This window comes from Limanda limanda, chromosome 18 (genome assembly GCF_963576545.1).
Source record: "Limanda limanda chromosome 18, fLimLim1.1, whole genome shotgun sequence".
NCBI lineage: Eukaryota > Metazoa > Chordata > Actinopteri > Pleuronectiformes > Pleuronectidae > Limanda > Limanda limanda.
The window spans coordinates 15,575,463-15,602,479 of NC_083653.1; the positions used below are offsets into that span (position 1 = coordinate 15,575,463).

At 42.7% G+C, this 27,017-nt stretch overlaps 1 protein-coding gene across 1 annotated transcript in view; it reads left to right on the forward strand.

Moving 5' to 3' along the window:
- LOC133024636 (kelch-like protein 29) overlaps positions 1 to 27,017 on the forward strand; it is a 152,577-nt gene that overhangs the window by 121,893 nt on the left and 3,667 nt on the right. The window contains exon 11 of the mRNA XM_061091797.1: positions 15,084 to 15,277. Coding sequence (XP_060947780.1) covers positions 15,084 to 15,277 — 194 coding nt within the window. The remainder of the gene's footprint in view (positions 1 to 15,083; positions 15,278 to 27,017) is intronic.

Here is a 27,017-nt window from a genome sequence, read left to right on the forward strand (position 1 = left end):
TGATTAATAGCTTTAATATCTTTTTGGGATTTCCATTTGTTTTATTTATTCATTCTACTCATTTATACCTATATATATGCACTCATAAAGCCAGAGCTGTTATAGATACGTGGCTCAGGAGGTAGACCGGGTAGTTCCCTAACCAGAAAGTCGGTGGTTTGATCCCTAGCTCCACCAGTCTTCATTCTGAAGTTCCCTAAATAAAGATACTGAACTCCAAATTGTCCGGATTGCTGTGCTGACAGTAAAGGTGTATGTGAATAGTGTGTGATAGAAAGTGCTCTGTTTGTGTGTGTGTGTACACGTTAATATATTTATAATTATATATGTACGTGTTAATTGAATACGATCTAAATATCCCTGTTCACACAAGGGAAGTGATAATTTAGTCGTGTTGTTTGTCATAGACGTGAACAACACATCGCACACTGTAGCTCCCTTAAAACACACACAACCTTACAGCTAGGCAATCAAACCTCAAGTATCAGCTGCATCCAATCCTGCCTGGGAATTTGGATGTCAATTTTAATTTTAAACCCCCCGCCTCAGTACGACGGCCAGCCACCCGCCAGCAGCCACCCCCGCAGTGCTACTCTACATGGCTGCTGTCAACACAGGGGGCTTACTTTGTTAATGAAGTGGGTTCTAAGTCTTCCATCTCCCATCTAGTTTTGAAGAGGGTGGAACAGTAATTGGTTTACGACCTAGACCACCGGCAGCACTCTTGTTCCCTGTCCTATGTGACATTCCCATCCAATTAAATCTGTGTCTACTCTCATACTCACACACACACACACACACACGTAGAAACACTAAAAAAGAACACTCTCACTATTATCATGCCACCCTACATTCTCTTTCAGATAGTTGTTCAAGGTGCCCTCTTTTTTAGGTCTGCACGGCTGTTGAACAGCATATCTGCAGCTGTCTACATACAAAGTTTGTGTGTGCGTGCATGTTTGTGTGTGTGTCTGTGGTTGTGAGTGTGTACATACGTGGACAGATTGTGCGCTCACACACTGAGGAAGCAGACTTCTGCTCTGAATTAGTTCATTCACAGGGATTATGGGTAAATCTGTGTGGCCACTGGATGGATCGCTCGCTGTCTCACAAGGATTAACTGAAGGTGACACTGAGGTGGCAGGTCTGTGTCCATCTGTGTTTGTATGTGCCACAATAGTGGTGTGTGTGTGTGTGTGTGTGTGTGTGTGTGTGTGTGTGTGTGTGTGTGTGTGTGTGTGTGTGTGTGTGTGTGTGTGTGTGTGTGTGTGTGTGTGTGTGTGTGTGTGTGTGTGTGTGTGTGTGTGTGTGTGTGTGTGTGTGTGTGTGTGTGTGAGTGAATGCGTCCCTGCATTTATTAACGGTGTGTTATTAGCCTGAAATTTGCTGTAATCCATCAGAGTTAATGAGTTCTGTGTGTCCTGTAGTGATGGCAGTGGAGTGTGAGTGAGTGTGTGTGTGTGTGTGTGTGTGTGTGCGTGTGTGTGAGTGTGTGTGTGTGTGTGTGTGTGTGTGTGTGTGTTCGCTTTTGGCTGACCTTGACTTCAGTCTGTCGGATGAACACACTTCCCAGTCGTCCATATGGAGAGCAAGACTCCATCAGATCCCCAGATGTCATCGTACACAATCTGTCAGATGTGTGTACTATGAGCAAATAACAAGCAGAGCAGCTCTGCCCTTGAGGGGGGGAAGAGGGATATTTGGGAGTTCATAAATGAGTAAATGTGTCAAAGGTTAAATCACTGCTCCCCAACCTGGGGCTCAGAATCCCTGAATGGGTCCCCAGATAAATCTGAGGAGGGTCACGGGATAATAAAGAGAGAAATCATCTCACTTCAGTATTTATCTCTTATGACTTTGGTCTGTTTTTGCTGCGTACTGCAGCTGTGTCTGAGCCCCAAACGTCTCCTCATCTCCATTAGTAATAATAAAAAAAACACTTACCACTGATTCGGTTTGGTTTCACTTTCTCTGCAGCGTTTCTCCCAGAATTAATTCAATCTATGGCAGTAGCAGGGATGCACGTGCACCAACGTCAGAGTCACGGTGACAGATTCACAGACTAAAGAGTGAAAGACACATTCTCATGTGAGAGAAAGAACTGGATTGCAACTGCCGCTGAAACGATGAGGTCGGACTGTCTGTGTTGATGCTAACAACTTTATGGACAATATATGAGCTTGCTGCAAGTGCTGCTCCACACACCAATAAAATGCAGCAAAATGGAGCATAGTACAACAGATATCTCTTGTGTTATTATTAGAATTGAAATAAAAAATGTTGGTTCATTATGAAACTGTAGCGAGACAAATTAGAATACATATGGGTGCCACAGTTTGCTTAATCAATTGGAAACATTGCTTTGACAGGGCGAGACAGGCATTAGCCCTTTTAGCTGTTGGAGTTTTTCGTTCTTGGTGAAACAAAATGGTTATTTTTCATAGTTGGTTTGTGATACCTCAGTAACTTTCTCTTTGTATATAAAGTAGGTGATTGCCTTTGTTTGGGCAGTGCAAAAGAAGTTGTGTTGTTTTTACGTGCAAGGATGTTTATTCGATTTTAATAGAACCAAATACAGTAGCTAGTAGTTACTAAGAAATTGGGAAGGTGTATACATCCAAATGTAGTGGTCTGTAAATACTGTTTCAACCCAATGCAGAAACAAAGTGTTGGTGGAATTATTTTGTTTAAGGGTGATACCAGCAGGAGACTAGAAAAATGAAGAACTCTCCATTAACTTTGAATTAAAATGACGAGCGACTGCTGTTTTGTTCTTCTTTGCCGTGCCCCTAACGAAGCTGCAAACACGTCAGCAAAACTGATGTGCTCCATATAGGATGCAAATTCCCACACATTTACATTTCTGAACAGCACAGCGCCCTTTCCTCTCCAAGGCAGGACTCAGTAGATTTCACCGTCAAACATTGATTAGCAATCTAGGGGGAGAGAGAGAACACGGCTACAAACAGCTGTCACATACCGAGAAAATCAACACGAGGAACAAAGGTGCATACAAACGAGTTCAAATTAGTTGTCACGAAGCTGTGGTTTTCGTTTTCATCTCTGACAATTTGTGTCAAAGCATGAATTAGAGTCTAGCGAAAGGTTAGTTTGCTCATTTGAGGACCTTTGTATTTTCAAGAAACTCGAACGCAATTTGAGTTAAATGTTGATATCACACATCTTCATGAAACTCTCTCACTGTCACCTGCTGTAACAAGGACATCTCCATTCACTGAACACTGCAACCAAGAAGTGTAAGTGGGCAAACACAGACAGTTTTGGTTTATATCCAATGCAGCTTCAATGGACTTTGAGTATAGGACTTAAAAGTATCTATAAAGAGTAGTGTCAGGTCCTCGGAAACAACAATATTAAATCAGACGAGGACAAACACAATGGCCTGTCGGGTCCTTTTAATATAACAATGTTAAAAGAAGTGAAAAAAATACTTGGATCCACAGCAACATTCATGAGAGCTCAGCAGCAGTTGTTCCAGAAGTAAAAATCCCATTCATTTTTGAAAGAGAGATTTGGATTATCAGCCATAATATTTAACTATCCAAGATAAACATGTTTTTATTCATGATGTGAAGGACACGTGCTACACTGCCCACATTCCTCAGAAGTAATGTGTGTGATTGGTGGAGCTTACTGTTTCCATGGAACTGCTTACCACAACCACAAATGGTCGTTCAGTGTCACATAATGTTCACCACAGAGCAACCATGATTTAACCTTCTAGCTTGCTGTGTTGTTTTTAGAGATGAGGAAAATCACTACAACGGAGTTAAATTCAAGAAGAAAAGCTTATAAAATAGATAATTTACAATGGTTGATGGGATGTGGAGTTTCTTAACTTGTAAGACTCTTATAATAATTAGTTACACAGTCTACTGTTTTTGTTTTCTAATATTATTTTTTTCTCTAAATCCTATTTTATGGTCCAGATTCATCTAGTAGGTAGTTGGTCTGGTTCCAGGCTAAAACTCTGAAACACTGAAACGTCAATGAAGAAAATTATTCTTCACGAAAGCTGCTCTAAAACTAGGCGGTCACTGTTAAGTGCAATGAGTTCTTCCTTGGATCATGCTCCTCCCCCTTTTTGTGGAAATCAGTTGAGGCGTTTTCGCGTTGTCTTGATAACGACCAAAAAAAAACATCACAGATGAAAACATAATCTCCTCTGTGTAGGTAATATTAGACCAACTGCTGCTTCAGGAGACCAACATGCATGTGATGATTTCATGTATGTCCATAAAATCATGGATTGGAAGCAACTGTGTGTATGTGTGTGTGTGTGCAAGTGTGTAGTGCTGGGAAAGTGTAACCGAACGTGTGCGAGTGATGTGTATGCGTGAGTGCTGGTGCCCAACTGACAGCAGGGTGATAGTGGAGGTGTGGTTACAGGCCTCACAGTTTCTGTGATGTGCTGTGACACACAGATGGCAGCTGACACAACACAGATAGACTCTGTCCTCTCGCGCCCACTCCTCCTCCTCCTCCTCCTCCTCAAAAGTGGATGTTCCTTCTCTCATGCGCCTCTATCTTTGTCCTGCCTTCAAATTGAAAATGAAAGCAAAAAAAATGCAAGCATCGCTCTCCTTTCCATATATTTGTTTCTCCTTCTTGACCCTGTCTCCCATTTCTCCATCCTTCACACCTTTCCCTCTTGCCCAGGTTTAAGTTAGTAATTTTGGACGAAATACAAATGCTGAGCAACAATTTGCTTGAAAATGAAAGTTCAGCAGTCGATTTCAACTTAGTTTTTTTAAGCATAGAGCAGTTTAGGTCATGCTGTTGAGATTTCCCCCCCATGCCGCTGCTAATGAACATTCTTGGTAAACATGAGAAATGTTAATTTAAGCAAACGATGCCTATATTTGTGTGCAAATTGTTTTGCGTGCCCTCCAGGCCAGGGCTGATTCACACAGTAGCCTTGTTTTCCTCGGGCCAATCACAACCTCTCAGCTCATTACTTCTGACAGGAGGCAGAAGGCTAATGAGGGATTGATTCACTCACATTCCCGCTCTCTTCTTGTGCTTGTTCCAGTGACAATATAGAGAAATGACAAAACAGACATGGGACTGCATGCTAATGTCTCAATGTATTGATGTGTTCTGGTGTAATGACATCTGACTCCAGATGAGCGAGGTGGCAGACTTGGGATTTAAAGGGGAATTCCTGTATTTCTCAACCCGGGGCCGATGTTTATAAATGTGAGTGTGTAAAAGTGAATGACACTTACAAAAACTCTTGGAATCGGTCCACTAAATCACTGGCTACAATGTTATCTTATTGGGAAACTGGGACAGTCCACAAAACGTCCACTTAAAGTGCTTTTTCACCAGTAAAAGGCTTAAATTGTTATTGTTATTCTCCTCATTCGCTCTTCAATTTGTAAGAGCTCTTCGTCCCTCTACTCTGACTGAAACAAGTAGAGAAGACCATCGAAGTAAAATGCTTCATTAACATTGTTAACATCTCAAAATGACTCAGCCATTGTAGTTTCTCTCGCTAAAATCCTCCCTCCAACTTTCTCTCACTCATGGTTCCACCTCTGTCTTCCTGCAGCAACACAAGTCTCAATAGACTAACTGTAAAGTAAGAGGAGACCGTGTTTATGCACCGATATCCTCAAATATTTAATGCCCAAACTTTTATACAGAAATAACATTTTATTTCAATGTGACTTTCTACAACACCAAAGAACACTCCACAATAGATCATAAATAGCACATAGCATTATGTTGTAATGAAAAAAAGAGTACAAAACATCAAAGACAAGTTATTTCAAATCAGATATTGTCACCATATAGCCTAGATAACTCTGATTCACACTCCCAACACAGTAGGTGGCCATCTGCCACAGGACTGAACAAAGAAGGAGAAGCTATCACATATCAAGGGTAATGAGAGATACAGTACCAAATGAGGAAGAAGTGAGATATTGAAAAACACATTGGTTGCCACCTGCCAATAAACCAACAAAGAAGAAGAAGAATGAGCTATAACACAAAATCTAAAATTGAAGAGCAGATCTAATAAGAACTGTTATGCGTGGAGGACTGATCTCAACAGATGTGTTTTGAGTTTGTGGTGTGAGGTGGCAGAGAGGTTCTGAGTTGTGGTGCAGAGCAGCTGAGGCCGTGTCCCACAGTGCTGAGTCTAAATGTGTGGAAATTAATTTATAATAAAAATCAGCAGAGAATAGAAAAAATCAAAGAGTGTGAATTAAATAAAAATAAAAAAACAATATGCCGCCATGCGAGTTGCTCTGTGAAGCCGTACCTAGGCACCACAGTGCTAAATGCTAACATCAGCATGCTAATATGCTCAAAAATACAAATATTTGACTTCTTCAGCATTTTAAGTTTGCAAATTAGCATAAGAGCATTTGCCAACAAGGACCACACATTAGGAACAGCTGAGGGCCATTGGAATGTCATTAGTTTTACAAGTATTTGTTCATGAATTATTCGATAAATTAACAATTTGACCTGCCAGTGGCGTTCGTTGAAAGGCTGGTGGATCAGCGGGGGGCGTAAGTGTCTTCACCAAGCATCACGACAATCAAGCCAATCGTCCTAGAAACATTTCACTTAAAATCCTAAATGGCAGCCCCCACAGCTGTGACGATTAAAACCAAATGCGACATTTTCGATTTGGATGCGAACTGAAGATGTTCCTTGTTTGTTTTTTTAAAACAGAAACCTTGTGTATCCGAGGTGGGCAGCAGAAACAGAATGCAGGGCAGACCGAGAGATGGCGTTCTTGCGAGAGAGAGAGAGAGATAGCTAGCTGGGGTGTTGCAGGGATTAATGTGAATTTGTAACTTAAGGGCATGAGTTGCTGCTTGATAGAATCTAGAGCATCAGCTCCTTTCTGCAGGCAATGTTACGCATTTTTTTTTTTTTTTTTTTTTTTTTACAAACTTGCTTAAATTGCATCCCAATACACACACTCACTTTTTAAAGGTTACGGTTTTGTTGTTGTTGTTGTTGTGGGCCTATGTGGGGTAAGCGTGACTAACAGCTTAAATGAGTGCAGGTATTTTTAATATCCTGTCTAATCAGGAACTTCCATAACGAGCTGTGTGCATCTCAAGGCCTTTAATAGCTTTATGTGCTATTGTTACGCAGCCAGTGTCTTTATGTCGTTGCCGTGTGGTTGTAACGGCTGTGATGCACTCCTCTGGCTCTTAATGGATCTTCTTGTCAGCATTGAGATGCATAGAGCCCGATTGGTTTTGTTATCTGATCGAGAGGTGTGTGTATTTGTGTGTGTGTATGTGTGTGTGTGTGTGTGTTTACTCTCCTCCCTCTGACTCTCCACCCTCATTACTCACTCCATATACGCTGTAGTCTGTATCTCAGGGGAAATGGATATGTGTCAGTATTTCAAACACTGTCAGCCCATCAAACCCAGTTTATCGTGTGAGTGTGTCAGCGTGTGTGTGTGTGTTTGTGTGTGTGTGTGTGTAATAGGAGAGAGATATGAAGATAAGTGTGGTTCATCATCCACAATCCCTTGTAGCTAACCTTATTAGTGAATTGGTGGAGATGCGGGAGGCTCCTTGTTTATGATTAGATTGCATCATCACATAATGTATAGCCTAAATATTATATATATGTATATATATATATATATATATATATATATATATATATATATATAAGCAATACAGACAACTGGTGCGCTATATAGTACATGGTGGTATTTGAGGTCAGCTTAAAAAGGAAGACATTGGTCAACAATTTTCTTTCATTCTGTAATCGTATACTAAAGATGACCACATGACTGCTCCTCAAAAGTGAAGCCAAACCATATTTTTCGCCACCTAGTGACTGGCTGCAGAATACGTAATAAATAATTATTTTATCTCTTTGTAGGTATTTGTTATTACACTGATGTTTGATTTTACTTGGTTATTTTAAGATGTATTATTTTATTGACTTATAAAACTTAGACTGACTCACGGAGGACGTAGATATAAGCCTTCCAACTTAATATACAGTCTTTGATTAAAACAACGTGCTGAATATCTTATTCATATGTTTGACATTTACTTCTCGTTGCTGTAGCACGCCGCTCCATCGTGGCTGCCTCATAAACAGAAAAACAAGACACACACATCAGGACTTAAGACAAACATGCAACTGAGCAAATCTAGCGGAATGCTGCATAATGCTTGCATCTTTACTGCATCCATTAACTTTTATGGTCTGTGACCCAGATGTATATTTCCGAGTCAATGTTATGGAGAGAGGGCCCCGGGATAATATGTGCCTATGTGCCACATTTTCTGAGCTCGGCGTGGTTGACATCATCACAGAGCAAATTATTCTTCGTTGGTGAAGCTCTCGCTCAAACACAATCCATTCTGTTCTTGAAAAGGACAGAGATAGATTTAGAAAACAGGGTATTTTTGGTTTCCTGCTGTGGTCTTCTTGACTCTCTTGTCTTCCTCCTTTGCTTTTTGGAGATGAAGAATATCAACTATTTTTAGAAAGTTGAATCTAAAATCATTTCTCAAGGATACTTCGATAAAGATAAAGAGCTAAGTGATCTCCCAGCAAAGTCAAAGGTGTTAGCCATGCTTTGGGACATCAGGTGAAATGCTTCTTCATAACTGATCATGTGCACTCATGTTGCAACAGGGCTGGCAGAGCGGGACATTGCCTGGGGCCGGAGCTGAGGAGGGCTCCCTTAGAATGGATGATAATGTTTGTCCACAGCAACGACAATTATGTGAAAGCCCCTTAAATTATATTATCGGCTATTTACACGAGAGACTGCAATAAAAAGAAGCCTAATGAGGCCCCATACCAACAGCTTTGTAATTTCTGAGGTTTGGTTGAAGACTAGAATGTCTAAATGTGTGTGCAAGATGAGCCTGGGATGGTGGTGGTACTTTGCACTCTCTACTTTGCTATTTTTATAGCATTTTCTTCATAATGTGATTCCAGAAAAATCATTTGAAGATTTGAATGATGTGATTTGGTATCATGTTTTTCTTGGGTTATCTTCTTGTTTGATGTTTTTGTCAAACACAAAACAGCAGCCTTGTCCTTTTCAATCAGATTTTTGATACACACAGCAGAGACAAAGTAAGAACAACAATATGCTCTGACCTACCCACTGTGACATAGCGTAGGAAACCTCCTCATAGGCGAGTGGGGAGGGGGAAGTTTTCCGCGAATCACCGAAATGACAGCAGATTTAAAGTTTGAGCGTCTTCCCCATGTTCCTCTGCCCACTCCAACCGGTTGAGGCAGATTGAGTCTAAATCTATATATTTCTTCATGTTTTTTCTCTCTGCTTGTTCATTGTTGGAACTGTTGGGAGTTCCCTATAATTGTTTAGGTCTCACCCTTACTATGTAAATTGCCTTGAGATTATGCGTGTTATGAATTGGCGCTATCCAAATAAAATTGAATGAATTCAATAGCATTGTGAATGAATGAGATGTAGAGAAGTCTTAATTAACCCTTGGGGCGCATTGAGGAAATTTTTTTTCCATGAAGGAAGGAGTTTTAAAACGCAGCCCTGAGGGTTAAGCTACCAACCAATGGGAACTATTCTAAGGTATTTGTTGTATTTTGTACATTGACATATTTTTATAAAGTAGGAGAAGTAAAGGTTTTTTGCCGTGGCAACAAATTTGGTATCTTGACATCCCTGGTAGGTTGAAAACTGGTATATTAAGTACCTTCAGTTTATTATGTGCATTAGGAGCAGACAAGCAGGTGGGGAGACGACAAATCCATCCAAAATTCTCTAACGTGTTCTTTTCCTGATGGGCGAGTGAAGAGGAATGCACAGAGATGGTCCTCTTCTTTACCAATGCGATGACGTTTACACCTTGACATGGGATTCAAATTGTGTCCTGCGATGCACCAGTCACAGCACATGCTGCACAAGGATGTTTTTCTTTATCCAGATTTCAGACTCAGAGGGAAATCTGTTTGCCAGTCTGGCCGGTATCTTTCATTCGAAATCTCTCTCTCTCTCTCTCTCTCTCTCTCTCTCTCTCTCTCTCTCTCTCTCTCTCTCTCTCTCTCTCTCTCTCTCTCTCTCTCTCTCTCTCTCTCTCTCTCTCTCTCTCTCTCTCTCTCTCCTCTCCCTCTCCCTCTCCCTCTCCCTCATCATCCAAACGGTCTTCCTTCTGTCTCCCTCTCTCACGACACTGAAGCACACAATCATTGTTTGTTCTGTTGTAATCCTGCAGCAGCATTTTCCAGATGATTGTCCCCGCATGGTAAAACAAGCCCTGTCAGGAGCTACAGCCGATTACATGGCTTCATGCAGAGATCAGTCCTTGTGTATAAACACTGAAGAAAGAGAGGGAGGAAAAATAAACAATCGATGCAGCGCAACACGTTGACGGATAAACTCCTACACTGTCTTAGTGACAATAAGGAAAAAGCTCTGTCTGCCTTTCCTGTATGACGGAGAGATTCAGAGGAAAAGGAGGAGAGATTTCCTCATTGTTTTTGTAATGAATGCAGTATTTTCATTCTTCCTCTGTCTATCTCTCTCTCTCTCTCTCTCTCTGTCTCTCCTCCATCTCATCTGCCATGGAGACATAATTGAACAATATACTCGATCTGCAGCGATGAAACCGTGACACCTAGATGAACAATCTTTATTTTCTAGAGGTTGATGCTTGACTTTTTTTTATGCACCGTTATCATTCGCATTGAACTTCCGGCAGTTGCCGTGTAAATAGCAATAAAAATGTGTCCTTGTCAACGCGCAACAATGGCAAGAAGTCTCTCGATTCTCCCACTCAGAGAATCTTTTTAGTGTCAGTTCTAATGTCATGGTTCATATTAAAAGCTGGATGGTAAATCAGTCATGTAATGAATTTAATCAGATTTGTGACCTCTGAGACAGTCGCAGACGTCGACTTTCCTCTGACCTGCACTTGTTCGCTTTCATCAAAAACTCCTGACTCATTTGACGGCTCGGTAGCCGTGCCGTGTTTACATTAATGGCCCCTTAAAACCCCTCCTCTTGATCCGCCGCTCGCTAAAAGACATGGGGGTCTCACTTGAGCAAGCCATTATCTGACAAAGTTAGACTGGCTGTGGTGGTTCGGGCTTATTTTACATATTCGTCTGTGCTTCTCTCAGATCAGATCATTTGAAGCGCACAAAGTCCTCAGAGAAGATTACCTTCGATTTGTAGGGTTGGATTGTTTTAGGTAATTTTAAAGCTGTGAACACAATAATGACGTATGATCGCCTTGTGAACCCGTGAGGCTTAACAAACAGCTGCTTATTTACACATGCAACTGACACTGATCATCTAAATTATCAGTATTTGTCTAGTTTCAGCTCTGTTCCTGGTAACTGATGGTAATGATTGGTTCTGTAGCAGCTAAGTGCTCTATCGGGCCCTGGCATTAACATTCACTCGGACATATCTGATCCTGAGTGGTCAGCTCTAGGTCTGTCTGTTCACACCTGGTAGTAAAATACATCCGTCTCCTGTGACCACTTGGGATTGGATCTCACTTCCCTGCTCTACATGCAACTAGAAGGGCACTCTGAGAGAGGATACCTCCGACAAGGCTAATGCCATATCTCGCAATATTTTAAAAAGTGAAAAACATCCAGAATCCATCCCCTTATTCGACCTGCCTTGGTCAGTGTTTATAGTGTGGCTACAAATTAATGAAGTATCGGACACTGTGAAGTGGAAAATTACTTTGGGTTCATTATGAAACTTTGTGTCAGAAATTTCAGATGAGTAGCTGTGTTCACCGGCTAGATGCTAACTTGTCCTTTGGCTGTTTTGCTGATCTCGAAAATTTGCACTCAAAGCAACATGTTATCAATTTTACTAAGCCACAGCGCCCTCTGCAGCCACATGCCGTGTTCGATTCTGTTGGGCTCCTTGTCTGAGCGATGAAATGCTTTTCATGTAGAGAAATAACAGAGCGTAACAATCTGTTGACCGGTGCCGTCCGACTCACTGAGACTCAACTGAGCGAGTGATATTACCCTTGAGCCACCGGCTTTATGAACAAAAAGATTTACAGCTGAAACAAATTCACCAAACTCTTTCCGAATTCCTCATATTTTAAAAGTTTCCTCTCTGAATATAGATGTTAAACGCTGGTGTTAATGACTTCTCAGTCTCAGCGTTTCTCTTGGGCCTGATTCCGAAACAATTTAGGCTGCGATCATCAGTTACACACTTCTCACCGGAGATTCCACCTGATCACCGAAGTTGCACAGAGCAGGAGAACAGGTGTTCAGGATGAGGAGAAGGAATGAAAGCAGCTAATTGTGGAGCTGCCATTTTTAGATTTAAAGAAAAAGTTGCGTAGTGTTTCTTTAAAAGCAGTTGCTTTAAAGTCGATTAGAGAAGTGCGATTGAGCCAAAATGTGGGATCAAACTTTGCAAATGAAAACGCTCAAATGAGCCGAGGAAAAGTTATTGCCGTTCTTACTTTGTTGTGTTTTCAGTCAAGTTTTAAGGAGAAAACATAAGATTGAAAACCACATTACAGGATCTGAGTGATTTTAGTCTTTCTTGTCTTTAATCTATTTTCCTCACGGCCCGCCCGCAGTTTGCTGTAGTTCCCTTTGGCCTCATGTCTTAGCCCCTAATCAGCTTCACTCTGCGCTGTCTGACCCTCACAGCTCTGCACCTCCTGTGATGTGGTCCGAGGGGTAATTACATCTGCCAGAGAATGAGACATGTGTTAGTCCTTCTATATCAGTAGGGCTCAGCTACTCAACCTGTGTGTGTGTGTGTGTGTGTGTGTGTGTGTGTGTGTGTGTGTGTGTGTGTGTGTGTGTGTGTGTGTGTGTGTGTGTGTGTGTGTGTGTGTGTGTGTGTGTGTGTGTGTGTGTGTGTGTGTGTGTGTGTGTGTGTGTGTGTGTGTGTTTTCACGATGCTACTTGGCACACTGAGTGTTCCGAGTCCACCTTTTCTCAGAGTGTCTTCTTTGTCTCTCTCTCGGACTGCCAGTCAATTTAAACCCTTCTCATCGACCGCTGTTGCCAAGGACATGATCAGACCCCTGAAGCGAATATTCCCGACGGCTAATTCGCTCGTCTCCTCTTGTGCTTCATCTCGCGGCCTTCTCACAGGAAGCTGGATGCATCCGGCGCTTCCAGGTGTCATTTAAATTCAGCCTAACTTTTAAAAAAAGGAGCTGAAGCAGTGAAACATCTGCAGTTGGAAAAAAACATCTTTCCACACATGTACGTCTTTTGCAGGAGTGCTTTGTGAAGAAGTGAATATGAAAGTAACAGGAGCAGACACCTGATGAAGTTCCTTGACCCCTGTGGGAAAATCACACTTCAAAAAATTGCCTCTAAATTGACAGTGTGGGGGGGTCTTCGTTTCTTAAGCGTTTGAAGTGTAAGGTTTCTTCTCCCGAGGGACGCGTGGGTTTTCATGTAAACGTGTTTCTTTCTTTTATAACAAAGAGACAACCTTGATTAAGGCGGCTCGCTGTTGTCTGAAAGGACGTGTGTGTGTTGTAATCACAGATCCTGGATCCATTTGCGTCTCTTTAATGAAGCCCACTCCAGCTGGAAGGCTGTCGGCGTGGCTGCTTTGATCAGTGGCCCGTGGACACAGGATTTGCCGCGCTAACACACTGCGCTAATGGAGCCACAGGGCAAAAGAAACACACACAAACACATGTCTGAACACTCACAAATGCAAATGTGACAAATAAACACATAAACACACCCACACCCTCCACTTCTGACAAGGGCACGGCCCTGCGATGGAGCATCTTCTTGTCATGCAGCCCATTGTGTCGGGGCCCTTTCATCTGTCTGTTTGTGCTGGTTCGGGTCGGTTGAGTTTTCCGGCGCAGCGGTGAAGTCTCTGCCAAGGGGGGGTGGGCGGGGGGGGGACTCACCGAGGAAGGTCCGGAGCTCGGCATTGACACACAACCCAGCTCTAGAGAGTAATGGCTTGTAGCTCCCAACATATGTTGCTTTGGGTAATTGCTTTAATTGCTGTCATTGTACGTAATGGTCGGTCTTTTTCATCTTCCCTGGTGGTGGAGGCATTCTGCTAATTACATCTGTCAGGCCTGCAGCTAAAACCAGCATTTCTCTGCGAATTCAGACCAGTGGGAGCAAAAACATCTGAATGTTCCTGCATACTGTTGATGTGTGTGTGTGTATAAATGAGACTGCATTGTGGCAGAATCATTTACAAACTCCTCATGTGGATCTTTTTTACGTAAGTGGCGTCATTATATCAGTCAAGTATGAACCTCGATGTGGATCTTATCTAATTTTTCACAATTTAAGATGTTTTCTTCCTCTTTTACACCAAACCTGGGAGGAAAACATGGGTACTTCAAACGCACAAAAAGCAGCTTGACTAATTTCAAATTGCTGGTAGAGGAGTTTGGCTTTCTGTGCTGTGAGTCAGGACCGTCGTCACAAACCTTTAGGACACTGTGAAGCTCTCTCTTCACAATGTGAAGAGAGAGAAAAGAGAGACTTCTTGCCATTGTTGCGCGTTGACAAGGACACATTTTATTGCTATTTACACGGCAACTGCCGGAAGTTCAATGCGAATGATAACGGTGCATAAAAAAAAGTCAAGCATCAACCTCTAGAAAATAAAGATTGTTCATCTAGGTGTCACGGTTTCATCGCTGCAGATCGGGGCCAGAGCCGATAAAAACCTGGTTCTACCACAGAGTCCATTGGACCTGGGAGTGAATGCCAAATGTATTCATTCCTATGCAGACAAAAGCCCACTTTACCTCGGATAAAATAAAAAAACAGTATATATAGGAGCACTAACAGATAGCACTTTGTAGTTTGGCTTTCTTGAAGAAAATTGTACTTGCTTCATTCTTGTTGTTCTGGGTTTGTACCCTCATGGTTGAGTGCACTTATTGTTAGTCGCTTCTATATAAAAGCGTCACCCCTAACCCTAATGAAATGTAATGTAATATAAAAAAGCCAGATGTTACTGTACGTTGTTCTTTTTGACCAGTGGGGACTGTCATAACTTTTTAAGATGAAAGTTTCCCCAATTGTGTACAAAAACCCAAAATATCTATTCTTATTTCTCTTCTCTTAAGATACGACACCATCACCAACCAATGGGAAACAGTGTCTCCCCTGCCGAAGCCGGTCCACTCTTCAGCGGCCACCGTGTGCGGAGGAAAGGTTTACGTGTTCGGCGGCGTGAACGAGGCCGGACGCTCGGCCGGCGTCCTCCAGTCCTACGTGCCGCAGAGCAACACCTGGAGTTTCATCGAGTCTCCCATGATCGGTAAGAGGGGCGACGGCGCCCGCTGTATTTGTCACACATTCACAAGCGCTTTCATTCACACAAAGTGAAGACACGTTATGTCCTCGGGGGGGATGTGTTGCCATTGTTACCGTCACTTTTTGTTTCCTCACAAAGCTGTTGTTTCCTATTTAAAGTGCTGTGTATGAGGATGTGGTTCAATAATCCCAATTGTTTGGTTTGGTTTCTTTTTCCCTCGTTACGCTTTCACATTTTCCATTTGAGAGCAAACAATCCACCCGCTAGTTAATTTGCTCTCCTCTCACACATCAGAAAAAACATGAACATTGGCGCTTGGTTTTAAATAGCGATGTAACAGCCGAATTAGAAAAGTTACATATTACTCTAACCATTCATTGACGTGCATTCCTTTATTAAATGGTCGTTGACATCTGTATGTCTTTAGAGAACAACAAGTTGTCGTTGAGCCTCCATCATGGTTTCCCGGTTCCCTAGCAACAGGGTTGTGTCAACTCTACCCACTTAAACATCATCTCATGTACTTGACTCCTCTGGTTGCCACCATCAACTGCTGATTGCCATTTGAAGGCAACTTATTGTCACACAGCAGATGAATGTCTAAGGCTCTATAGTAAGTGCTTCATATTGCCTCTGCACTGGAAAACCCTCACAGTGTATTTAAAGCTGCTTTCAGTACATGCACTGATTTATGTGAGAACACAAATGTTCTAAGTCAGTTGTGCCAAACGTTTTCTGGAACCTTTCCTGCCAGCCCCCCCTCGTGAAATGGTCTGGAAAACGGTCATGAGTGAGCCCATGTGAGAATACAGCAATGAATCCAGCGATTGGATGAGTTGATGAGGCGACAGATCCCAAAAAATCTGGGAAAAAAACACCAAAATAACAGAAAGATCCTAAGATGAATAATACAAGACCTAGAAGCAGACAACACAGACGAAGATGTGAACTTGGAAAAGCGACGATAATTAATACATGAATGTTCACAACATTGTCCTGTTGTCATGAATGTAACTGGGGCGCTGTGATCTTCATATGGGAAATACATTCGAAAAACAGCTTAAAACTGTTGTTGTTACCTTTTGAAAATATGCAACCGGTACATGCCACCCCCTCCTATTGGCCTCCTCTTCATGAAGCCTTCTAGAAGCCGACTTTTCCCCGATTTGTTTGCTATTTTCTGGCTTCCGTCTCTGCTTCAGTGGCGTACATCTCTCTGGCTGAAAACTCCAGTGATGTCCAGTGAGAGCAGGGGCAGGCAGGTCAGTTAGTGACACACAGGTTCACCAGCCAATATAGAGGATATAGAATATTTGAAACCCACAGTAGTCGTCAGTATTACAGCTTATTACAGCGAGAATGTTGCTCCACACTCGTCTCAAGAGAGAATTCAGTAATCAGTGACCTAAGACCAAAGCTGAAATAACATGTTGCTCCGACCACAGTTTTGACATGTTACTGGCCAAACTGTTCTGAAGTTATTCAACGCACAAACCTGCAGCCACATTCCAGTCGAGGCCACCAGGGGCCTGTGAAGGACGCTGCACCAGTAGGGAATACTTTAACCGAGCTGCCATAACTCAAGGTAGCAGGAGAAACGCTCAGTGAGCAGCTGTGTTTGCTGTGGAAAGATCCGGAAATATGTCCTTGTGAGATGCAGCACAGGGACGATGGCTGTTGATTTAAAAAAAAAAAAAAGACCCCAAAAAACATATCCTGCTACTTCTCGTTTAACATTCGGGTCTGAAAAACGTATTAGTCACACAAACAGATGTGTGAGAGCCAAAAAATGAATTGCTCTAAAATGATGGTTTGACCTTTTGGGTAAAAATGCAATAATTTTCCTTATTTTGAAGAATGAAGAAAAATGTCTGTTAAATTTAAGGTTTTGCTTACTTTTAAACCCACTTGTTAAGCATGTTTAAAAACAAACACAATTGACCAAAGTGCTGAAAGATAAGGAATACAATTTGATAAAATAAAAAAGCTATTTTGTGAATAACAACAACTTAATGACACTCAAAAGCCTGCGAGAACACAAGGGGTCTTGATTTTAGTCTTAAACATGGCGGCAGAGAGGGAGCACTTACATGTTAAAGAGACTTTTCAAAGGTGGAGTGGAAAGGGGGCGGAGAAGCTCAGAGGTTTTCAGGGGGCAGATCCTTTAGTACTTTAAAAACTCGTTCAATCCTGAACTTAAGGCGAAGCCTGTGCAGTGATGCAAGCACATGTGTGATGCTGGGTCTAAAGTCAGGGGCATCTGAATGAGCTTTAGAAGACAGATTGTCTCACAGCAGCTCAATGAGAGTGTCCCATTCATAAGTCCTCTTCAAATGTGGCCTCTCCTAATCAAGGAAAGACAAAGGCTGCGTTCGAAATGTCAATTTTGCTTCCAAACCTAAACTTAATGAAATGAACCAGACGGATTTCCGCAAGGGTTAGGAAAGGAGCTTCAATGCTTCCTCACTTATCTCCTTTAGCATTGGAAACATTGCTCTTATGACACAAGTCAGAACTGAATCCTCACGTGGGGAAGGAGTCGGCCCCTGAATTGGGACACAGCTGCCGTCTCTCTTCCTGGTTCCAGTTGTAAAATGTTATAAAAAACGGGTTATATCTTGGTTGTTTAATTTGCACACAAACAAAATTGTAAAATCAATAATTGACTGTTTTATGTTGGATTCATCTTAAGTGGTATTGATCTCCTGGTCTGGTATTGAACACAGAATTCCAATGATGTTGAAATAGTCCTTTAATTCTGCAACAGGAATCATATTTTCAAAGCAAAAAGGAAAAAAATATGTATATTTACTTTCATTTAGATGAATTTTCTACGCAAATATAAATTGTTTATTTCAAACTGGATTACCCCATTTAGGATGTTGGCACATGAAGGATCCACGGGGAGGAGAGCTGCCTGAATGCCGCTCACAGAAGAAGAGAAGCATTAGTGTCGAGAAGACACGGGGTCACAAATGAATTTCCCTTCGAATGTTTCCTGACACGTAGTCGTTCTCGTGTCATTAAAGCGCCAGCACGGAGGCACTTCCTGTAGCGCCGTGGCCCAGAAAGCGCCTCTCTGTTATTAGTGGCCTTTTACAGACACACACACTACTATGAGCGAAATGATGATTATGTAACGCGGGTGTTTGGGGTGAGAGCTGAATGGTATTAAAGGGCTGGCAGAGCAGCTGGCAGAGGAGAAATGAGAGGGAGAGAAACACACACAACCACACACACACACACACACACACACACACACACACACACAAAACTCTGCTTACCTCATATCAACCATACATCCCCCGGGGGCACAGGTACACAGCACATGAATTATGTAACGAGCCAGGAGGTTACTCCACGTGTGTGCGCACGCATTGTGTTTGCCTTTTTATATATATGTGTGTGTGTGTCTGTGTGCGTGACAGATGCAGACAGACACACCGTCATCCGTCAGGTTGTAGATGAGCCTGCATCTGACAGCCAACGAGCCGGGAGATAATGGACGGGTTTAGTGCTTCCTGTGAAATTGGGCCGGCGATGATTTTAGTGAGCGGGTGGGGAGCACTTCTCCATCAACCCTCTGCCTCCCTCCATCACTCTCCCTCTCTAATCTCCCCGTTCACCTCTCTCTCTTTCTCTCACCCCGTGCCCTCTCTCCCTCTCTCTCTCTCTCTCTCTGTCTCACTTTCTCCCCCCCACCCCCCCTAACACCTCGCCCCTCTCTCTCTCAGCGCCGTCTTATCGACTGACACAAATACAGCTGTGTGTGCGCGTACGTGTGATATCCAACCGCTCGGACCATCTCCCGCCTGGACTGCAAATGGGTTTCACAAACACGTATCAGGACCGACCTCCTCTCCCTGGCAGAGTGAAAAATATTATTACTCGTTCCAAAAATAGTCACGAAGTCTATCGAGAAGCGCGGCGTCTCAACGGCTTTGTTCATCTGTACCGTCCTTTGTCTTCCAACTGTCTTGTGAGCGCCGTATGTGCTGGAACATGGAGCATAATCGAGCACCCGCACGTGCAGGAAACTATTTATGAGGCCTCATTGCTTTTCTCAGAAGGTCAACTCACTGCAGCTCACTCAAATTACCAAAATGCCAAGGTTTCCAGATATTTGTCTCTGAGATTTCTGCCTCCGCCCCCACAACAATGGAGGTGAAAGGAATTTTGTTTTTACCGTGACATTAGAAAAGAGTCAGCCTGACACATCTCTGAAAAAATGTCCTTGCTACTGAGAAGAAGCCGCAGACCTCTTTAATTTATCATTTCTGTTGGCACTGCAACCTAGATTAGGCAAATAGGACTTTGACACTTCCAAAAAACCTTCCCCTCAAAAAAATGTTTTGCTGGATTTGTATTAAAATCCTTGAACACGTATCTCATTTGATCGAAATTAGAAAGACTTTAATCTTTTTATCTCTTTTTTACACACGCACAAACACACACATTTATATATATATATATATATATATGGGATGGAAATGTTGGTCCACCTTCATCCAAACATATCTCGATAACAAGCTCACATAAAATACTAATCATGCAAAGCTTTAACACAAACAAGTTAGTATTCTTATAATGTATACGTTGGCTCTCCAATAGTGAAGCGTGAAGTGTATTGGTTGCCCCCTGGTGGTTGGCTGCAGTATAGTTTGTACACCCTGCCTCCTCCATGCTAGTGACTGGGACATGGACCAAACTAAAAAGTTGAAGTACACGTCAAATACCCTTTTTCTGAAAGGGTGTATTATTGCTGTAGCTTGAGTTTTAATTAGTGATGTGATGCCAAAAAGAAATGTCATGATTGACTCGCTTAAAAAATACAAGTGTCATTAAAAAACACTAAAAGGAGAATTATTTTCTTTTCTTAATTAAGGTGAAGTGCCTCAAACAAAGCCGTTTACAATTATACATTTTCACACATCCTCTCTGTCTCTCACACACACACACACACATGCACACAAACTCTGGCAGACCACCCACCCGCCCCCCCAGTTTTCACCCAGCATGCTTCACCAGGTGACACTGGCCTCCATTGACTTGTCGGCTCGGGGGACAGGAGAGTCGAAACGCCACGTCCAGATTGCTCCATCGGGAAATTGACTGGCGAGCAATTACTGGCGCCCATGACGTCGCAGCCAAATGGGGAAGGGCAATTGAGGGGGTGCTAATGGAGGAGGAGGAAGGGAAAGAGCAGGAGAGGTGGACAAGATGTTTCCATAGTTACCTAATTGGACATGCCCCCGTTCCCACATTCGTTCTCCATCATAGCGAATAAAGCACATCATCGTCTTCCTGCTCTTTTGGCCCCGTCATTTCAAAGGCGGCTCTTACTCTCCTCACACAACATGAAAGGACATTGTGTGAAAGAGAAAAAAATAATAATAAGTTGTCGCTGCCCCAATTACCTTGTTGTTATCTTATCTAAGCTTCTGGCAGCGAGAAGTGAAGGTTCTTTGTCCTATTTCTCCCTCTCCCTCATACTCTCTGCTGGGACCAGGGACGCCCGAGAGGATAGCCTCCACCTTTTCCTCCATCTTTACTTTTTCTCTGGAGGAGGATGTCTTGTTAGATTCCTTGGTCCTGCTCCAGGTGGGACTGCACGTTACTGTGTCAATGTTGTGCCGCGGCTCAGCGACAACGCCCGCTGTTTGGGAGTCTGTATCAGAGAGAGCACTCTTATCTAGATCTGCACAGTATTGGTTTGATGGAAGTTGCCTGTGATGTGTGTTTGTGTGTGTTATGCTGTGGTTGTGTGCTCCGGTTTTACAGCATCAGATATCTACTGTTATGATGCCGGAATCAGATAGTGAAGGATGTGAGGTGAACAACAAAGTGTTTGTTTAAACAGAGATGACAAATTGCATCATGGCTGTGTGTAAGCTTGTGTGTGTGTGTGTGTGTGTGTGTGTGTGTGTGTGTGCGTGTGCGTGTGCGTTTTCACTGGTTTGCTCGTCCTTGACCTCAGCCTGAGGGTCCGCAGAATGGGTGACTAAGCTGTTTTATCAGGGTGTGAGAGGCTGTGTTAACTTGTGTTGCCCTGCAGGCGCAGCTGTATTTCTACCACTGTTAGAAACCTTGTTTTGTTTTCCGTTTTTTTTTCCTCTCCGTCCCTTCAGTAATTCTTATGTGTGTGGTCGGTAACCTGCATGAGCTTTCTCACCGCCGAGCAGCGAAGCCACACAGGATGGATCGCGAGGGTTTGCGTTTGAATTAGAAAGTTTTCAGCTGATGCAGACGATACGTGCACGCTCTTTGCTGCGTGTTGTTTCAGCAGAAACGGCTCGTTTTCTGCATCGGCGGCCAGGGGACAAGAGCGAAGGCAAAGTGGTGGAGAGATCTCGAACCCCGACAGCAGTCCTCCGAGGCTCGCTGGCTGAGAATGAGATTTACCTGCCTGGTGCCTCTCCAAGCCCTGTTGGTCCACGAGAGGGAGGGAGGGAGGGAGGGAGGGAGGGAGGGAGGTATGAAAAGATTGTGAGTTTCTTTTGGGGGAAAAAAAAAGAAAGAATCCTTTGAGAGGATTGTGTTATTATTCTGCCTCAGGTGCCGAGCAGAGAGAAATGAGTGTTCTGTGTTTATGGGACCTAACACAAAACACCATGTACACAAGCTTACACTGACAGACACACACACACAGACACACACACACACACACACACACACACACACACACACACACACACACACTCGCACACGCACACACACAGACACACAAACGGACACACACAGACACAGACAGACAGACAGACAGACGGACGGACGGACGGACGGACGGACGGACGGACACACACACAGACACACACACACACACACACAGACACACACACACACACACACACACACACACACACACAAAGAAAATAAACACGTCAGGCAGATTGCGACGACCAGTTGAGAGAAGGAAATGAAGCTGATGCATCCGATGGGAGTTACCATTAGATCTCAGTGTGTTTATGATGTTTGGTAGAAGAACACATGACACAATCAAGTGAAGTCAGCAAACTGGGTTGGTTGGTCCACCACTTTAGTGTAGACTAAAATATCTTAACAGCTATTGGCTAGACTGACATTCTGTTCGGATATTCATGTTCCCAGGAGGATAAACCACCTTTTCCTCCCTGACGTTAGGATTTGTGACTTGGACGTTTGAGTTTTGTGTTTCTGCTCAGGATGAATCATAATAAATTTGATGGGACATTACATTTTGTTCTCGCCACCATCAGGTCAAAATTAAAAAATGTTAATAAAGTATTGAGTTAAGTGAACAGACTGTATAAAAAGATGGACGACACATCTCCACTAACTTTCCCTGTCTAGAAATTAAAATATCCTGGATATGAAGTCTGCCATCTTGAAATTATGACATTTGAATTTTTAAAGCATCAAATAAATTAACATTACCAGATAAATTACATACTTTAACATGCATCAGTTTGATAAGAACCATCTAGAAACGTTACAGTTTTTTTCCATCGCTAACGAGCGCTTACCTATACTTAAAATACTTTTTCTAAACTCTTAACACAGACTTACACCTACAAAACACAATTGGCCAAATAGATCATTTTCTTCTCAAAAGCACATTTTGTTAACTATATACTAACTCTTCATTTCAAAATAGAAGACATCTTTCTCTGCACACACTAACTTTACCAAAACACTGGACATCTGACTCAAAATGAAATTATTCTTTCAAAGAATAACTCTTGTTTTCACTTCACAAGGAACATGCAGCCAATCAAAGTACACCAGGTTTCAAAATACTGGCTATTGTGGACATTACAAAACTGCATAGACTTTTATGTTTCAGTTTTACAGGTATTTGTATGCAAAACATGCAATCCACTGTTTTTAATGCCAAATTTTTTGGTTGGGAACTGTACTGTATATCCACATGTAATGTTCACATTCAAAAGCATTCCAGTAAAAAGCGAATCAGTTTTTTTTTCTTTACTGTTTACTACAGGAGGTATAGTAGAAATACTGTTTACAGTATGATACAACAGAAAACGTTTTACAGTATTGTTTAAAGTTAACAAAATATCCATGAACAAAAAAGCAACACCAAAAAGCCCAGTAAAAAGGGAGAACTAAAAAAAAGCACAAAATTCCTTTATCTAATCCCTGCGATCTTCAGGGTTAGGCCACAAGTTTTCATCCACATCGCATCTGATGTTATCCAAGGCCATACACCTTGGATAAAACCGCTTGGAATGCCTGATCCACCCTTGACAATCATCAACTGTGATGTCCCTGCAGCCAGCATCCATGGCTTCAAGGAGGGACAACTGGTCATGTGGCTGATGGTCATAGACTTTCCACCTCCATGTAGAAAATAACTCCTCTATGGGGTTGAGGAAAGGTGAATAGGGTGGGAGAAATAGACGAATCAGTCTTGGGTGGACCTCAAACCATGCTGTAACTGCTTGTGAGTGATGGAAGGCCACGTTGTCCCAGGTGATAACGAAGGTCCTCCTGTTTTCACCCTCCTGATCCTGCTCTGGAACCAGGCGCTGGTGGAGATCATCGAGAAAAGCAAGGAGGCGCTCGGTGTTGTAAGGTCCAACCTGACATTTGTGGAGGAGTGATCCTGCATTTGAAATTGCTGCACACATAGTGATATTTGCCCCTCTCTGTCCAGGAACATCAACTGTGGCCCTTTTTCCAATGACATTTCTTCCACGTCGACGCCTTTTGGCCAGATTAAATCCTGCCTCATCCACGTATACGAATTCATGAGGGGCCTGGTTGGCCTCCAATTCCATAACTCTCTGAAACAAAATTTATGTAAATCATGCCATTATAGTACTATATACCATACAGTACTGTAACCTATTACTGAGTAGGTTACCTACTTGAAAAGTGCAAAGCTTATAGAACTGTACATTGAATTGAATATACACACTATACCTGGACATATTGTTGTCGTAGCACCTTGACTCGCTCACTGTTCCTCTCAAAGGGAACAGTGTAGAGCTGTTTCATCCGCACTCTGTGTTTGGACAATGTCCGCGTAATGGTTGCGAGGCTGATGCTATTGATATTGTGAAATATCTCTTGGTCCTCCAAAATTCTGCTTTGAATATCATGCAGTTTAATTGCGTTATTTGCAACAACCATATCTACTATGGCAAGCTCTTGTTGATGATTAAGGAGCTTACCTCTTCCCCCAGAGGGAGGAAGACGTTGCATTCTTTTGAGGGACAAAAAAAATCAACATATGCATTACTGTATGGCCTCATTGACATGTCAAGTGAGAATAGAAACAATCCATGTAAAATGCAAACTTACCTGTTGGTTTGTTGAAAGATGCGTATAATTGACGCAACCGTTGACCGCCCCAAATTGGGCTGTACTCTTTCACCAGCCTCCCTTAGTGAAAGACCGTGGTTTATCACATGGTCAATGATAGTGGCACGAATTCCATCACTCACCACTGCCCTTGTAGCCCTTAGAATGCCACCACCACGCATTCTTATACCTCTACCTTGCCCTCTCCTTAGGCCTGCTCTTCTCCCTGGACCTGCTCCTCTCACTTCTCCTGCTCCTCTCACTACTCCTGCTCCTCTCACTACTACACCTCTCACTGCTCCTCTCACTGGTCCTGCTCTTCTCCCTGGGCCCCTTGCTCTAACTCTTCCTCGTCCAGACATCTTTTTCGGTTTCTGTTTCCAAAAACATCACTCCTCAAAGTCCTCCTTTTAGTAATGCCATTGATTCTAAGCCAGAGTTGAATCAGCTGTGGTTGACCCAATATACCCAACATACATCAGCTGTGTGTCAATTATTCAATTGTTTGTGATTGTTTGTGATTGGGCGCTGAGATATATTGTTTTAGAACTGATATTACTGTATTACAGAAGCAGAGGTTTTTATACTGTATCTAAGGTTTGGAATATTGTGTTTGCAATTGTGGGATGTTGTGTGTTAACATTTGTAAATAATACAAAAACAATCCATCATTTTGTTTGGAGGTATAGCTTGTCTGTTAAGAAAATGTAAGCATTATATAAATGTGTTCACTGACTGCATATTGTGTGAAAACAACATGAAATGTGTGAATGGTATGGCCACAAAGGACCGATGTTGTGCTAATCGTGTTTAGAGTTTTGAAAATGTGACTACTGTTTAGAAAAACGCTTGTTAGCGACTGAAAAAAACTGTAACTTGACGTGCCGTTATAACCTATACTGCAGCCAGCCACCAGGGGGTTGTTGAGATGCTTTGACTTCACTTTTGGGGAATAGTCATGGCTTCCATTTGATGCTAATTAGCAAATGTTTGCATTTTAACACAACAAACTTAAGGGTTAACATTAAGCTTAACGTCGGTATGCTAGCATTGCCATCGGAAGCATGTTTGCACGCTGATGCTAGAGCTACTGTAAAAATCATGCTGGGTTGTCACCAAATTGTAAGGCGCGTTCGTTTATCCTTTAAGAGAAGATTAGCCGAACTCGGTTTGTTCAATCAAGTATTTATTTAGGAAGCAATGAACAGGTTATCAATCAGCAAATCAATGCTTCCACAAACTTGTTGTATCAGAGCACCACAAACATCCGCCGCCTGTCCATTTTATGACAGTAGATCTTCGTTCCTACTTCTCGAAAGTACGCACGCGCAGGCCATCCTCCTGGCATTTGAATACGGAAGTGAACAGGGAGCCATTCCCAATGACGCTCCTACTCTGATATTTGCTAGACAATTCTATCCTGACAGTCTGATGTTGTCTTATAACCTAGCCTTGAGTAGAAAATGTCATGTTCCTGCTCTCTCGGTTGCACCAAATGAACCATAACAAAATCCCTCGGCTCTCTTATCAAGACAGATGTGAGACTGACCATCGTTGTGACACACATACTTTCTAATTTCACGATTAAACACTAGGAAGAAAAAGGCTATTATTAATCATTTGTGTGAAGGCATAATATCTAGCTAAAACTACTCCTATCTTTATTGTTAAGAGTACAAATATAATTTGAAATGTTTCTATCTTTATTTGTTAAGAATTCTGTCATGCACAACCTATGGTTAAAATATTGAAATCCTCACACTACTAGCATGGCAGCGACTCCTCCTAGCAGCTGGGGTGAAGGCCTGGAAAAGGGTTGAGGCGGTTCACTCCACCAGAGGAGCGTTTGTGGGCTGGTGTCATCATTATCAGGGCCTCGGACTTCAGCCCTCCGGTCGCCCGTCTCCGATGAGGGATGTCCGTCGGCTGTGGCAGAAAACAGACGGCGGCTTGATGCCTAGTGAAGGTGCATTATTCATGCCGGGTGTAAATTGGCCAGCTGCAGTCTGCTCCAGAGAAATCCCTCCGAGTTTGAAACACACGTCCTCTTCCCGCACAGCACGGCTGCTGCTCGCGAGCTGCGGATTTCCGACGGCATCGCTCCACACAAACCACTGTTTTCATTTGGTTTCCCATCATCTATAATTCTTCCGCGGCGCTCCTTCAACGCCTCAGCGCTATGCACGGTATCAGATTGAATTATACAGTATGCACAGTATGCACTAGGCCACCTGTTCACTCATGTATTTGCAATATATGTGCAGTGTTTTCCTCCTTTATTTATTTCGCCCATTCTCTCTCTCCCCCCCTGGAATCTATGGAGGTGCCAGAGGTTGTAATGCAATTGTGAATCATTGGGACTTAGGTAACTCTTATATTGCTGCCCAACCCAAACACATTCAGGAGCACAACCCAATAAAGGCGCTGTGATTTATGAACT